Below are 16246 nucleotides of genomic sequence, written 5' to 3'. Positions count from 1 at the left end.
CGAGGCAGGTGAATCACGAGGTCAGAAGATCTAGACCATCCTGGCTAACACGGTGACACCCCTTCTCTACTAAAAATATAAAAAATTAGCTGGGCGTGGTGGCAGGCACCTGTAGTCCCAGCTACTCAGGTGGCCGAGGCAGGAGAATGGCATGAACCCTGGAGGTGGAGGTTGCAGTGAGCTGAGATCGTGCCACTGCACTCCAGCCTGGGCGATAGAGCAAGACTCCATCAAAAAAAAAAAAAAAAAAAAAAAAAAAAAAGGTATTATTTTTGCTGAATATAAGTGAATCAAGACAAGTATAACTGAACTGCTTTTAAAAACTGATACATTGAAACAATTAGAATGTGAATCACCACAAGACTGATTTTATATTTATAGTGAAGCATATAGTGTAGGCTTTAGAACATAGGCTTTAGAGCCAGATTGCCTGAATGTGTCTAGATTCCACCAGTTACTAATGGATCTTGACTAAATTATGTAATCTTTTTTCCTCAGTTTCCTTTATGTTTTGAAGATCATAGTACTGAAAACATTGCCCAGAACATACTATTCAATTAATGTTCATTTTTTAAATTAATAAATGTGTCATGAAATAAGTTAAAAATTTCATTTAAGCATTGTTGTTTTCAAGGCTTACATATTTCAGAGCTTATCTACATAGGGACAGCCTTTGAGATGAAGAGGAATAAAAAGCAAGAAATGAGTCTTTGCAGGTGACTAAATTCTGAAGTGAAGATGTTTTGTAAACCACAGAATCAGTTCGTGGTATATGAGAGCTATAACCAGCTATCCTTTTACATAATAATACAAAAGCAGTTAAACACACCATATCATTTTTTAAAGCATCATTTACATATATGAAAGCAGTGCATTAGTGGGGTTTTTGCCAATTCTTTTGATTTAGCTTTTGACCAAATTGACCTTTCTTGAACTAAATGCCAAGCATTTTGCAGCTCTTAAATGTTGATCACATTTTGCCTTAAAATATATGTATTTGTTTATAAATGTTAACCTCCACACTAGATTATTAGCTTCTCAAAGTTAAGGATGTAGTCTTATTTATCTAATGCTTTATAGGCACCAGAAAAAATGTTTGTTGAATTGGTTCTAGAGAATAGTTTTTAAAGCAAAATAATCATAAATGTTATGCTGAATATGAATGACAACATAGTTTTATTTGTTCATTTGTACATTAATATGTTTATTTATTTGCTATTTGTTTTCTTTCTGGGCTGCCAGATACTTTGTTTGTTTGTTTTGAGGCAAGGTCTGGCTTTGTCACCCAGGCTGGAGTGCAGTGGTGCACTGCAGCCTCTGCCTCCTGGGCTCAAGCTGTTTTCCTACCTCAGCCTCCTGAGCAGCTGGGACTACAGGCGCCCACCACCATACCCCGCTAATTTCTGTATTTTTTTGTACAGTTAGGGTCTCACTGTGTTGCCCAGGCTGGTCTTGAACTCCTGAACTCAAATGATCTGCCCACCTCAGCCTCCCAAAGTGCTGAGAATTATAGGTGTGGGCCACTATGCCCTGCCCTGCCAGAGATTTAATGTGGTCCATAGAAGGAGGAGACCATTTTATTGTTCGCAGAGCATTCTTGATTTACTTTTATATTTCTACATTTTAAAGAACTTCTCCAGAGAGTTATAAATAATGATAGAAAGTATTTTAATTGTGCTAAAAGTTTTTCTAAAAAATAGGTTTGAGAATGACATTTAATGTATTGAAAGCAACTAAGGAAAAAACAGGACTATTCTGAGATTTGGGTTTCTGGTTAACTTTCTTTAGGCTTAATGAAAAAATGAGTTAATTACCAGCTAAAGTACTTGGTAGACTACTGCACAATGATGGAAAATTGCCCACTTGATGATATTTGTGAAAATATAGTGAAGAAGGAGAAAAGGGAGCCTTTTAAATTCATTTAATCTTCAAGTATGTATTTAAAGCCTTTTTTTAATGTTAGTAAGAACTGCCTGATTAAATGGATCCTCATAAGTCAAACTTTTATACTGAGAGTTTGATCACAGGACATGTGAAGAATAATAAACACTCTTAAAGGTGCTTACGGTCCCAGGACTCATTCCAGAGAACTAGCTACCTACCATATAGCATCCTCTGATTCAGCTTCACAGAAGTTGTCTCACAGTTCACCATCAGAAGAAATGTCCAGAAATAACCAAGGTAGGGCTTCCAGAACAATGAGGTAAGGAATTCAGCAGACTATCTCCTCAGCAAAGCAGCAATTTAACTGTTGAAAATTATTAAGCAAAACAAAATAAAGCAATCTTTTAAAGTCTCCAAGAACCATCCTTGAGGTATTCAGCAAATAGAGAATTATTCATTCAAGAAAATATACTAAATCTCAGACTACAGTTTCGCCCTGGAGGAGTAGGCCTCTGGTGTTTCTCAGCTCTCTGCCCCTCCTCCTCCTAGCTCTGTGTTGTGGAATCTCAATTCCAGGTAGGCATAGCTGAGAGGACCAAGTCTTTCTTCCCCCAACCAGTCTCTAAGTGAGGCACAGCAAGTCGAGAACACAGAGGCCCAGCCTTCCCCTCCCTGTACTCACTGTAGGGCAGAGGTTCCCTCCCAGGAGAGGTAACCCAGGAAAACCAGGGGCTGCTCCCCAACCTCAAGTGTGTAATTTTACAGCAGGGTGTCGCCCCAGGGAAAACTAGTGCAATGGTGCAGGAGCCCTGCCCAGGAGGAAAGGCAGATCTTATGAGTGAAGAGCTCCATAGATTTCCCTGAGAGGACTTTGTTTAATTGGGGAAGGGAATGGAGAACTTCATGACTAAATTTGTTGTTGAAAGCAATACAGAGCTTGGTGAAGAGCAATTAAGAGGAGGCTGATAGCGCCATAATACATCAAAACATATTACTAGTGGCACTATCAAAACAATACAGCGGCCAGAAGTTTTAAAGAGAGAACCAGGGAAAGAGCCAAGAAGAGCCTTCCTGGGATCAAAGTCAACTGTGAGAATCGATAAAGCAGGGCTCATGTGCTAGGCTACACCCACTCAGAAGCAATTATAGTAGGATATGGGGTAGACTTGAAAGCATTCTCTGTGCTGTACATAGACCCATCAACACAGGACAATAGCCTCAATGGCACAAGGGGCTTAAATTCAACATCTGACCAAACACCAATTGAACAATAAACTATTCTGACCCCTTACTCCTTGGAAGCCAGGCTTTAAAATGACATCACAGTCATCCCTGACAGTCTGAAAAACTGTGTATATGCCCAAGGCATTTCTCTGTCAGTTGCCAGAGTGGGAATCTCCAAGCTACTAGTCCCTGGCTGAATGTGTAAAGTGTTTACCACAATATCTAGCATATGGGTAAATTCTGATTAGTGGTAGCTATTATTATTATCATCATCTATAGTCAGAACTCTTGGTTTCAAGTGACAAAAATCCAACTCATACTAGATTTTGGAAAATAGGAATTTATTGGCTCATGTTATGAAAAAGACCAGAAGTAGATATGCTAGCTATATCCGAGTACTGAAATTGTGTCAATGAAATTGTCTCTATCCATTTCTTGTCTTTACTTTATGTTGGCTTTGTTCTTAGCAAGCTTTCCCCTCCTAGTAATATGGCCTACATCTCACCAGCTATCTAACTACAATTTGTTTGTTTTTTTCAAAAAAAAAAACCAAAACCTGTCTCTTTTCAATAGTTGCAGTAAAAGTCTTGACTAGAGCTTTCATTGGCCTGTCTTGCATTACATACTCATTAATTAAGTAAATACATGCCCAAGAAAATGAAATGCTCAGCCAGGCGTGGTAGCTCATGCCTGTACTCCCAGCACTTTGGTAGGCTGAGGTGGGTGGATAACCTGAGGTCAGGAGTTCGAGACCAGCCTGGCCAACATGGTGAATCCCTGTCTCTACTAAAAATACAAAAATTAGCTGGGTGTGATGGTGGGCACCTGTAATCCCAGCTACTCAGGAGGCTGAGGCAGGAGAATCGCTTGAACCCAGGAGGCAGAGGTTGCCGTGAGCCAGAATCACGGTGTGGCACTCCAACATGGGCGACAAAGCGAGACTCTGTCTCAAAAAAAAAGGAAAGAAAATGAAATGTTCTTATTGGGCAGGCTTGGAGCTGGGGAATGGAGACATCTTCAACCAACACATGGACTAAGAGCAGGTAAAGTATGGCTTCCCCAAAGTTAAATCAAGTAGAATATATGGTATATATACTAGGCAGGCAAAAACAGCAGATTTTCAATACTGCGTATGTAATGATATGCATTAACACAACAACATGTAATACTGGACACAGGAAGACAATTGGTGAATCTTAAATTGTCAACTCACTCAGCAAAAGCCTGTTTATAGAATGTAACTTGTGCCATTTCCAAAGTGAGTAAACAGGTTTTACCAATATTAATGTGCACAGATTGTTCTGTGGGTAGGGATGTTCCATAGAAAACATCCCACTTCAATTTCTATATAATTAAATTGTCATAACACTTGAAAAAAATACAACTGAACTTAATTATCATGAGAAAGATGATCACTAAGGCATTAATTATCTCAGGCAGCATGGTACAATAGAGAATAGCAGTAAAAATCACAAGATACTAATTCTGCCAAAAATATAGTAATAATAATTACCATATATTGAGTGCTTATTCAAAAAGCTTTTATCTGTTTTCTTATCACAACAACTCTATAAAGTAGGTATTATTATACACATTCTATGGGTGAAGAAACTGAGAGTCAGTGGTTAAGTAATTTGCCCAATGTCACAGAGCTGATACATGAGAGAGCAGGATTTGAATCTGTCCTGTTTACTACCAAAGCCTTGTTTTTTTGTTAATGGGCTATGGGACTTAACCTCTTCATTCCTAATTTCTAAAGTAAGAGACTGTGATTTAATTATCTTTGAAGATGCTTCTCAAAAATCCAGTGATTACTTAAGGGTTTACCTTTAATTTCTCATAATTAATTTTGGGTATCTTTTAAGAAGGATTTTGAATCAATTAGAACACCCCTCTATTTTTATGTATGTCTTTAATCATGGACAAAAAAAAGAATATCACTGTTTTGGTGAGAACACTCTTCTTGTGCATGTCACAGTCAGTACTCTCTGTGAAACCACAAAGGAAACTACATTTGACAAATGTTTTTCCATTGGGACCTCACATACAAAGAATAAATTTTGGCAAAGACAAAAGTGATTAACGTTAGAACAGGAAAAAAGCTGCAATCTGTATTTCTGCACTCATGTACTGGTTTAGCGAAGTCTTATGGGTTTGCTTATTGTTTGTAGGGGAGGTTTTTTGTTTGTTGTCTTAATCCAATTCTGCCAACCACATATCTCTCCATTCTTGCCGAGTCTTTTTTTTTCACATTTGAATCTGAATTCATTACTACTTTTAAAAACTATGGAAATGTACTAACCTGATGCAAATAGCTTTACATAGTTTAAATTTTTGTACAAGATGAAAATAAGAATTTGAACAACTCTTCTGCTTTTGAATACTTTTAGGTTTTCTGTAAACTGTGAGAAAAGATGTAAAGGAAAAAAGTAATATTCATTTTGCTGTGTAAAATGTATTCATTCTGTGTAAAGTGAAAGTGTATTTATATAGCTTATTTTTTCAGAGGTGGAGTACATAAAATGTCTCTGAAAACTAAGCAGCATTAACTAGATGCTAGTTACTATGTAATAATAACTGGAGGGTGCACAGTGTAGGGATTAATGGTGGATCCCCTGGAGTAAGAATATCTAGGTTCACGTCATAGATCCTTCAATTACTAAGTGTAGGTCAATGTCCAGACATTTAATTCCTCTTAAACTTTACAGTTTCCTTATCTATAAATGGGGGGAAATAATAGTGCCTCCTTTACAGATTGTTGCAAAGATCAAACAAGATAATGCATGTAAAACACAGCGCATGTTACATAGGAGGCACTTGGGTTAGCTTTCCTACTCTACCATTAATACCACTACCACTACTATTACTCTGAAAATTACAAGCATCTTGACAGAGAATCAGACCCCTAAGAACTCATCTGTTCGTATTAGTGTCTGCCCTTAAAACACAGTGGGTTAGGAATTATACTGAGCATGTAAGTTTTAGCTAGCAGCTGTCATTTTCTGTAATTTTAGTCTAGAATTTATAAATATTTGAAAAAATTCACAACTATGCTCATGGGAGAATACAGTGAATTTTGATATTACATTTAAGTTTTCTTTGTTTTAAATTTTGTGGGCTTTTTGCATAGTATGTTATTGTAGAATATTTCCATTTTTCCTTCAACGAATACTTATTATGAGACTATGATGGGCCAGGCACAGTGCAATATACAAAGTACTAATGTAAAATTTGTAAGACATGTTTATTGCCCTTAATACCCTTAGCGGGTTCAAAGCTAGTGACAGAACATAGATATATAAAGAAATAATTTTATAATAAAATATTATGCTAGGCATAATAATGGTCTCTCCAAAGATGTCCACATCTTGATCCTCAGAACCAGAGAATATGATATCTTACATGGCAAAAGGAATTTTGCAGATGTGATTAAATTTAAGGACTTTGAGATGTGGAGCGTATCCTAATTATCCAGGCGGATCAAACCTAATCACACATGGGTTCTTAAATACAGAGAACTTTTAATTTGTCTTGACTTAATTCTTGTATATGGATCCAGTTTCATTCTTCTGCATATGACTAGCCAATTATCCCAACGCCATTAAATAGGGAGTCCTTTCCCAATTGCTTGTTTCGTCTGCTTTGTCTAAGATCAAAAGATTTAAATGTAAGACCTCATACTATATAAATTCTAGAAGAAAATCTAGGAAATACCCTTGTCAACATTGGCCTTGGCAAAGAATTTTTGGCTAAGCCCCCAAAAGCAATTGCAACAAGAACAAAAATTGACAAGTGGGACCTAATTAAACTAAAGAATTTCTGCACACCAAAAGAAACTATCAACAGAGTAAACAGGCAACTTAAAGAATGGGAGAAAATTTCCACAAACTATGCATCTGACAGGGGTCTAATATACAGAATATATAAGAAACTTAAATCAACAAGCAATAAACAAGTAACACTATTTTTAAAAGGACAAAAGACATACACAGACATTTCTCAAAGGAAGACATAAAAGCAGCCCTGAAAAAAAATGCTCATCATCACTCATGAGAGAAATAAAAATCAAAACCACAATGAGATACCATCATACTAGTCAGAATGGCTGTTATTAAAAAGTCAAAAAACAACAGATGCTGGCGAGGCTGTGGAGAAAAGGGAATGCTTATACATTATTGATGGGAATATGAGTTAGTTCAGCCACTGTGGAAAGCAGTTTGGAGATTTTTCAAAGAACTTCAAACAGAGCTACCATTTGACCCAGCAATCCTATTACTACATATATACCCAAAGAAAATAAATTGTTTTTCAAAAAGACACATGCTTTCATATGTTCATCATAGTGCTACTCTCAATAGCAAAGACAGAATCAACCTAGGTGCCCATCAGTGGTGGATTGCATAAAGAAAATGTGATATATGTATCTATACACACACTACACACACACACACACAATGTAATACTGCACAGCCTGAAGAACAAAATCATATCCTTTGCAGCAGTCAACATGGATATAGCTGGAGACCACTGTCCTAACCAAATTAATGCAGAAACAGAAAACCAAATACCACGTGTTCTCACTTATAAGTAGGAGCTAAACATTGGGTGCTCATGGACATAAGGATGGCAACAGTAGACACTGGGGACTACTAGAGGGGGGAGGAAGAAAGTGGAGTGTGGGTTGAAAAACTACGTATTGGGTACTATGCTCACTACCTGAGTGATGGAATATATACCCCAAACCTCAGCATCATGCAGTATACCCTTGTAACAAACCTGCACATGTACCCCCGTATCTAAAATAAAAGTTGAAATAATTTTAAAAAGAGCTAAAGAAATAATTTAAAATTAAAACTTTTGAGGCCCCTAATTTTATGTCCTCTTTACACAGTATTTCTCTATGAAGAATTCTGTATTTCTCTCTGTTTGTTAACAACAATTAAATGTAGGCAATAAAAAATACAGGTGTTCGTTATACCAGTGTTTTCTCAAAATGTGGTGAAAAGCTAGGTTTTTGTTTTCAATTCATTGCAGACTGATACATTTGTAAAATAAATTTTAAAAAAAGAACTTTTTCTCACTGTGGTCAGAGGAAAATGTTAACTACTGAAGAATGGTCAAAGAGGTGCAGTACTGCTAGCTTTGAAGATGAAAGAAAGAGGTCCAGGAGCCAAGGAATATGGGCAGCTCTAGCAACTGGAAAAGTACGGAAATAGATTCTTTTGAGCCTCTAGAAAGAAATTCAGTCCTGCAAAAATGACTTCTAATAGAACTATAAAATAATATGTTTATGTTGGTTTAAACCATTACATTTATAATTCTTGTGGAAGCAATAGAAAACTAATATTAAGCACAAGTTCTCTTTACGTGAGGAGTATATGTGGAAAATAAAAGAAAATAAGGATAACTGTCCAAAGTTGACCCAGAAGAACTAGGAATAATTTTTTCAAAAGACAGGCAAAATTCATTGTTCCAAAGTGAATCACATGCACTTTCCAAAACTAGCTCTAGTAAAGAGAAAATTATTATTAGAATCATCTCTGGAACTGAGTAGGTAGAATTCACTTCACTTGAAGAATGAAGGCTGGATTTAAGGTTCTAATAGGGAAGAGGAAAGAAGACTGGATGCTGAATAATATCCACAACAGAAATACTGCTAATCCCATAAAAATATATACATGGTTTTCAGATTACTGTAGTAAATAATATTTTGGAAAATAGTGCCCATCTTTTGTTTGGCAAAAAAAAAAAGGAGCAAGTAGAGAATCTATCAAATCCTTCTCTAATGCCTTCCAGAAAGACACATGATAAATTCTTTCTGTTTATTCGACAAATATTTATTGAGATGTTTCTATATGCTGCTATTCCCAGGACATAGCCTTTGCTACGTATTCATATCAGAGGATATCGGTGGCCAGCAAAAATAAATACTGCTCCTACTTCATGAAGCTTATAGTACAGGTAGACATTAATCAAATAATAACACACATTGGCATTGAGTTAGAATGCGTTGAAAGAGCATTATCTGATGCCGTGAGACTGAGTTGAAGCTTAAGCTAAGACCAAAAGAAGAGGATGCCTTAACTAAGCAAAGGAGAGGGGAAATAATTTTTTAAGCAGAGAAAATAGTATGTGCAAATCCCTGTGGCGAGCAAGAGCTGAAAAACCTATGTGGCTGAAAACAAAGACAGAGGAAGGCTGATGACAGAATGAGACCAGAGACTCAGATAGAAGCCAGACTAAGCAGGGCTTCATAGATCATGTTAAAGATTTTGGCCTTGATCTTAAAAGCAGGACGGAGGTGGCATGATTGAATTTGCACTTGGAAAGAACCACTGTGGCTACATTGTGGTATATAGATTATAGGGGAGCTAATGGACTTGTGCAGTAGCAGTGTTAGGAAACTATTGGAATAGTCAAGAGATCTTAGTAGATTCTTAGGATTATAGCAGTAGATGGAATAGTATATACACTTTAAAGAAATGTTTAGGCCGGGCGCGGTGGCTCAAGCCTGTAATCCCAGCACTTTGGGAGGCCGAGACGGGCGGATCACGAGGTCAGGAGTTCAAGACCATCCTGGCTAACACGGTGAAACCCTGTCTCTACTAAAAAATACAAAAAAGCTAGCCGGGCGAGGTGGCTGGCGCCTGTAGTTCCAGCTACTTGGGAGGCTGAGGCAGGAGAATGGCGTAAACCCGGGAGGCGGAGTTTGCAGTGAGCTGAGATCCGGCCACTACACTCCAGCCCGGGCGACAGAGCGAGACTCCGTCTCAAAAAAAAAAAAAAGAAAGAAATGTTTAGAAGGTAAAACAAAGAGGATATGGTGATGACCTGGATGTGGGTCATGAGGAAGAGGAAGAGGGAGGGGGTCAAGAATGCCTTAGAGTTCTGACCTTTGGATCTGGTGTATGGATGGTGGTGCCATTCACTAACCTAGGGAGCATCAAGAGAGCCCTCTTCCTCACAAATCAGCCAGATGGTTTAAATTTTATTGTAAATAAGAACTTCTAAAAATAATTGAATTGGATGACCTTTTGATAGCTCATGAGACAATCCAGAAAAAGCAATATGCTGTTACTTGTGGTAGTTTTGTGACACCACATGCAATTCATTGTATCTCATAACTCAAGTCATAATATAGTCCTTTCTTAATACAATTTACCCAATTGCAATATATTTGTAATGAGTTAATTCTACTTATCTCAGCTTGTCAATTTTGTAAACTTAAAAAAAAACAAACATAGAAATGCACCAATTGACGGAAAGAAGGGAGGGATCAAACTCATCAACTATAACCATGCAGGTCTTTACCTCAAATTATTTCAAGTATCCCTTACTCTTACAGTGAAGTACTGGTGCTGGCTCCTACCAGTCCTCAAAGAGCAAGTTGTTAAATTTTCAGGAACTTTGTGAACTGGCTGTTAATAGTTTGAAATTGGCCACAGTGGAAGTACTAACACTACAGAAACTGGAAATCACAACAGAATTGGCAAACACTGTGAAACAGAGCTTCCGCCAACCCCCAACAAAGCCCATTGTTAAACATTTACCAACACACCAGTCTTTGTATCCTTTAGAACTGTGTTATTTGAGAGGATAGCCTAGATACATAAAATACTGTAATGAGATTGACTATAATCTCACTGATTGAAGAATAGTGCTTATTTTCCTTTTCCACATTCTTTTTTTTTTTTCTTTTGCCTGCCTGGAAACTGACACCCTTTCCACATTCTTAAATGTCTTCCTCTAGGGTTGTTTGAACCCCCTATCCAATTCATTGCTGGATATATTTGATGTTTCTACAGAACCTCATTTGTGAAGATATGTTACTTTTAGGCATTAGTCTAGTGATTTTTTTAAACATTTTTCTTCTTCGTTAGATTGCCCAGATTAAGAAGTATTTCAGTAAGGTGGCAAAGTTTTAGAAATTACTGAATCTGGTTGATAGGTATGTAGGTTTATTATACTATTTTCTCTAGTTTTGTGTGTGCTTAAAATTTTTTATAATTAAAAAAAAGAAGCAGGTGGCGACAGCCACACCTTTCCCAGACTTGTCCTTACTGGGTCTTCAACTTCCAGTCTCAATCCCACCAGCTGTTCTCAAGATCTGAGATAATGTGAGCATTGCCGTCTCCTCACCTGGCCTGATTTACTAACTCTCTATTTTCATTTAAGTGTTGCAACACCTCCTTCTTCCCCTGAAAAACCCACAAGCATTTGTAGATTTTATTTATTTTACAAAGAATTTAAACCTTCAGACAATACCTTACCAATCCAGAATTAGGGTACTTTCTTCGGACTGAAACCAAAAAAATAAAAAAAACCCTCTTTTTTTTTTTTTTTTTTTTTTTGAGACGGAGTCTCGCGTGGCCTGACCCAGGCTGGAGGCAGTGGCCGGATCTCAGCTCACTGCAAGCTCCGCCTCCCGGGTTCCCTCTCCTGCCTTAGGCTCCCGAGTAGCTGGGTACTACAGCGCGCCCGGGCCAGCGGTCGGCACGGGCTAGTTTTTTTGTATTTTTGTAGAGACGGCGGTTTCCCATGTTAGCCAGGATGGTCTCGCATCTTCCTGACCTCGTGATCCGCCCCGTCTCGGCCCTCCCAAAGTGCTGGGATTACAGGCTTGAGGCCCCCGCGCCACCCGGCCAAAAAAAAAGTCTTAAAAAGCTTCAGTAACAACAAAAAACCCCAAAGTACGTGACGCCGTGCATATCATTTACAAGAAAACTGGGAAGAGTATAAAAAAAAAAAAAAAAAAAAAAAAAAAAAGATTTTTAGAACTTTAGTTTTAATATATGGTAAGAATAAAGGCCCAGGAACCAGGTATCAAGTATGCTAAACACTGGAGAAACAGAGAGGGATGAGGGATCAGCAGAATTACGTACTAAATCGAGGACTCTTCAAGTTCTACCCTAAAGAAAAGAAAGCTTTAATGTTAGGCAAGAACAAGATTTTTTTTTTAATGTAGTATATTGTTATGGATCATATCAAAGTACAAGAAACATAAAATTGACCCGTATCAGTGAAGAAAAAAATAATTTAGAAATCAATTTTTTTAAAAAAAGAAAAAATCCACAAATTATAACTTAAGAGAAAACTATCAGTATCAAAAAAGGATCACATAAATCATTTTATGGATTAGAAAGCTGAAGTTCAGGAAAAGTGAAGTAATTTGGCTAAGGTCATGTCACTCAGCTAGTTTAAGTGTTGCAGCCTGGACATGAACTCCCTAGATAACTCTACAACATTTTGTTTTTCTGTCTTTTTCTGATAGAAGTGAAAATCCAAAAGTAATTTTAAAAATTATATAAAATAAGCCGGGTGCGGTGGCTCATGCCTGTAATTCCAACACTTCAGGAGGCCAAGGTCACTGCTTGCCTGGTGCTGATTTCTCTGAGTTCAGAGGAGGGAGCCTGTAGACCTGGGAACCAGGTATCTGAGGACGAAGCACCCAGTAATTGGAGCTGGCATCTCAAGAAGGCACATTGAGATTGGTTCTACAAGTGTTGGAAAACCTCCAGATTGCAATCAGCTGCTACTACTAGCAGGCACTGTTGCTGTCAGAGTGAAGAATTGTTGCTAGAGTGAGACTTAACAGGATTAAGAAACCCATCTGAAGGAAACAGCAAATTCCTTCTTCCTTCTCTACTTGTGAAGTATCACGCTGGTCCCTGTATTGGCAGAGCCTAACAGGGAGCCAGAAATGCTTGCAGAATTCCAAAGAGTGGGTTTGAAACCAAGAGACAGTAGCTTATTAATTGTCATGGCCTTAATTGTAATACGACTGGAAGATAATAGAAATAACACTTTTGGTATATATAATTGGGTGCATGTAGACATTTTCTGGAATACTAACTACTGGGTAGACATTTGGTCTTATTGTAAAAAAAAAAAAAAAAAAAAAAAAAAACATTTTATTAAAACTATTTGTTTCTCCTGATGAAATTAATAAGAGCCACTTAGGGCATCTGTATAATGAACAGGAAACTATGCAAGGGCCTGCTCTGAAGTCTGCTTAGCTGAGCTTAAGACAAAGATCACAGCAGTAGTGACTGAGGATTGCTCTATAGTAACAGCAAACATGCTTTGGTCAGCTGAGGCTCAGTTTCTTAAAGTCTTAGTGTCAAAGAAACTGTCTAAAAAAGAATCTTACCAGGACAGAGCAATCAGGCCTTGCCTCATAAAACAGGACAGTGGCAGAAAAGGGTGTTCTGAAATCATGGTCACTCACAAGAGAAATACAAACATGGTTCTTCACTTAAGCAGCCATTTTTGTTCAATTCCAGGATCAAAAAGAACATCCCCATTGTATTAAATTAACAGGCACTTACAGGATAATTATCACAAGTATGCCTAGCACTTGGGGAGATAAAGAACTAAGGTTCTTAAAGACCTTTACATATTTCTCATGTTATGTTCATGTTTGGTCTTTTTTTTTTTTTTTTAAGGATGTTGAAGATTCACAAAACCACACTGGTGAGCCTGTTGGAGATGACTACAAGAAAATGGGAACACTTTTTGGTGAACTGAACAAAAACCTTATCAACATGGGCTTCACAAGGATGTATTTTGGAGAACGAATTGTGGAACCAGTAATAGTCATTTTCTTTTGGGTTATGCTGTGGTTCCTTGGCCTGCAAGCCCTTGGACTAGTTTCTGTTCTTTGCCTTGTTATTATTTATGTGCAACAGTAAAACATGGCTGAATGGAATTGTTTGACATTTGGTAGCCGTATATGTAATTGAAGAAGTTATGTATTTCACTTTTTGACAACCGAAAAAGTTTGCCTTGTTTCAAATTGTGTGCTGGATGTTTTGTAAGTAAATTTATACATGGATGTTACTTAAAACTAAACTCTTGATCATAACAGGGTTGAATATATATTTTGAATATACATTAGCTTATTCAAAACTCTTGTTTCACTATGATCTCTGTCCCCTTTATACACCTCTATCCCCATGCCAAATCTTAAGTAACACCACCAGAAAGTGGACAGGGAAAATAACAGGACATGGAATTCAAATCAAGCAATCTAGTTCTTATAAAGAGTTCCAATAAAACATTTTAGAAGAAAAAGGATGAAATAAGCTACAAGTAAGTTTCACTTAGAAAACTGCTCCCCAGTAACCCTCCCCACCAAATAATCCCATAATATTTGGGAAATATTTGGATTTCAGTTGTCCCTACCCAGTCTAAACTAAGGTAAATGATAATTAGCATACACTACCTTAATATTGTGATGAAAATCAGTAAATAAAGATAGAACGTTTTCTAAAGGTTGAAAATAATATATTTATTATTGCTGGGGAAAGTTCCCAGGTTAAATATAACTTTTTAAAAATGTAACATTTGGACCTAGACCTACTTTAGTATATCATTTGAAGTTTCAGACAATTTTGGTGCTAATTACTTTTTGTGAGTTTTTGAAGTCTCATAGCCTAGTTGACTTCACCCTACGCTAATGCCATCTTTTCTTGTGTCTAACAAGTTGCATATTTTTTCCTAGAGAGACATTTTCAGTATATATTTTTTAGAAATTTATAATTTTATAGTTCTTTCATAACAATTATTCTGTTTTAAAACAATGTATTTCCTATCTTGACATGGACTTTTTCACAAAAAAATTATATTTTACTGTTGTTTTCAGGAAAAAAACATCATTTTTCTTTGATATCTATATCAGAAAGTACAATATTAACAATATAAAACCAAATGCTTAAATTTGGAACTTAGCCAATTTTGATAATATTTTTCTAAGGCTAAAGTCATGTCAGCAATTGGCTAGCCATGTTATTAAGGTGTCTTAATTCAGCATTTTTAGGTTTTATATTGAAATTTGCATTTCTTTAAATACTCCTGGAAAATGGGGAATGGCTTTAGTGGTATTTTAGGTTTTGTTAGAGAACCTAAAATCTTTACACTTTCATCTCAAAGACTATAAAGGAAAGAGGTAGTTAAGATCATTTAGAATTCAAGTTAAATTTCAGAAAATTGGGGCAGTCAGGCATTTTTATCTTTGGTAGGGCAACAAGTAAAACGTGTAGAGTGCTTGCTATTCCACTTTTTAAAGCTTTTACCCAATCTTATTTTTAAAATTCTGTACATTCTCAGTGTCTTCTCATTCTGAAGCAGAAAATAAGGAAGAACATTCAACTTAGATTTCTAAAATCAGATAATCCTAAACAAAAATGTTAGTCAGGGTCACTAAAAAGTATTGTGCATTTATATAAATACAGGCCTTTTGAAATTTGACTTTTAAAAAACAAAAGACTTTGTACGATATCATTGTGTTTTTATTGCGTTTGCAATATTTTTATAGTAACCTTTATGAAATGAACTCAGTATAAGTGCAAGTTGTTTGAAAAGGTGTTTTTATTAGTGCACAGTAGAATTGTGAGGTTTTCAGTAGACGTCATGAGATTTTGTATATCTACATAAAATATAAGTACTTTTTTTCTAATGCTACTGGAAATTTTACTTTTCCTTTGGAACACATAAATAATACTATGTACAAAATAATAGCTCTGGTTCCACCAGTACCTAATGTTGAAAACATTTTTAAAGTAATTTTTAATAGTAACTATTTAGTATACTGTCAATACTATGCATCAGCACACTGGTGTTAATAGGGTATATATTAAATTATATAAAGAAATAAGATATTTTGCTGTTATTCTTTCTACATATATTATTGGTTGTTAGTACAGTATACCATCAAATATTTGGCTTTGATATGAGAAAAAACAAACTGCCTATGTAATGGAAATAAAATATTTTCTTTTATGAAATATATTAGAATGCAGATTATGCTAATATCCTGAAATAAAACTGGTAATTTATTTGGTTCATGGTGTAAAGAATTAGATTGGGCCAGGCGCGGTGGTTCACACCTGTAAGCCCAGCACTTTGGGAAGCCAAGGTGGGTGGATCACAAGGTCAGGAGATCAAGACCATCCTGGCTAACATGGTGAAACCCTGTCTCTACTAAAAATACCAAAAATTAGCTGGGCGTGGTGGTGGGCGCCTACAGTGCCAGCTACTAAGGAGGCTGAGGCAGGAGAATGGCGTGAACCCGAGAGGCAGAGCTGGCAGTGAGCTGAGATCAAGCTGCTGCACTCCAGCCTGGGCAACAGAGTAAGAC

General features: G+C 36.7%; 1 protein-coding gene across 2 annotated transcripts in view; it reads left to right on the top strand.

Moving 5' to 3' along the window:
- FAM241A (family with sequence similarity 241 member A) overlaps positions 1 to 15951 on the top strand; it is a 46447-nt gene extending 30496 nt beyond the window's left edge. For both annotated transcript variants that reach the window (XM_017881384.1, XM_017881383.1), the window contains one exon: positions 13554 to 15951. In XM_017881384.1, the coding sequence (XP_017736873.1) occupies positions 13554 to 13799 (246 nt within the window). In that variant the 3' untranslated portion in view covers positions 13800 to 15951. The remainder of the gene's footprint in view (positions 1 to 13553) is intronic.
- The last annotated feature ends 295 nt before the right edge of the window (positions 15952 to 16246 follow it).

Source organism: Rhinopithecus bieti, unplaced genomic scaffold (genome assembly GCF_001698545.2).
Source record: "Rhinopithecus bieti isolate Rb0 unplaced genomic scaffold, ASM169854v2 scaffold_12077, whole genome shotgun sequence".
NCBI classification, from domain to species: Eukaryota; Metazoa; Chordata; class Mammalia; order Primates; family Cercopithecidae; genus Rhinopithecus; species Rhinopithecus bieti.
This window is presented reverse-complemented; position numbering and strand designations above follow the sequence as displayed.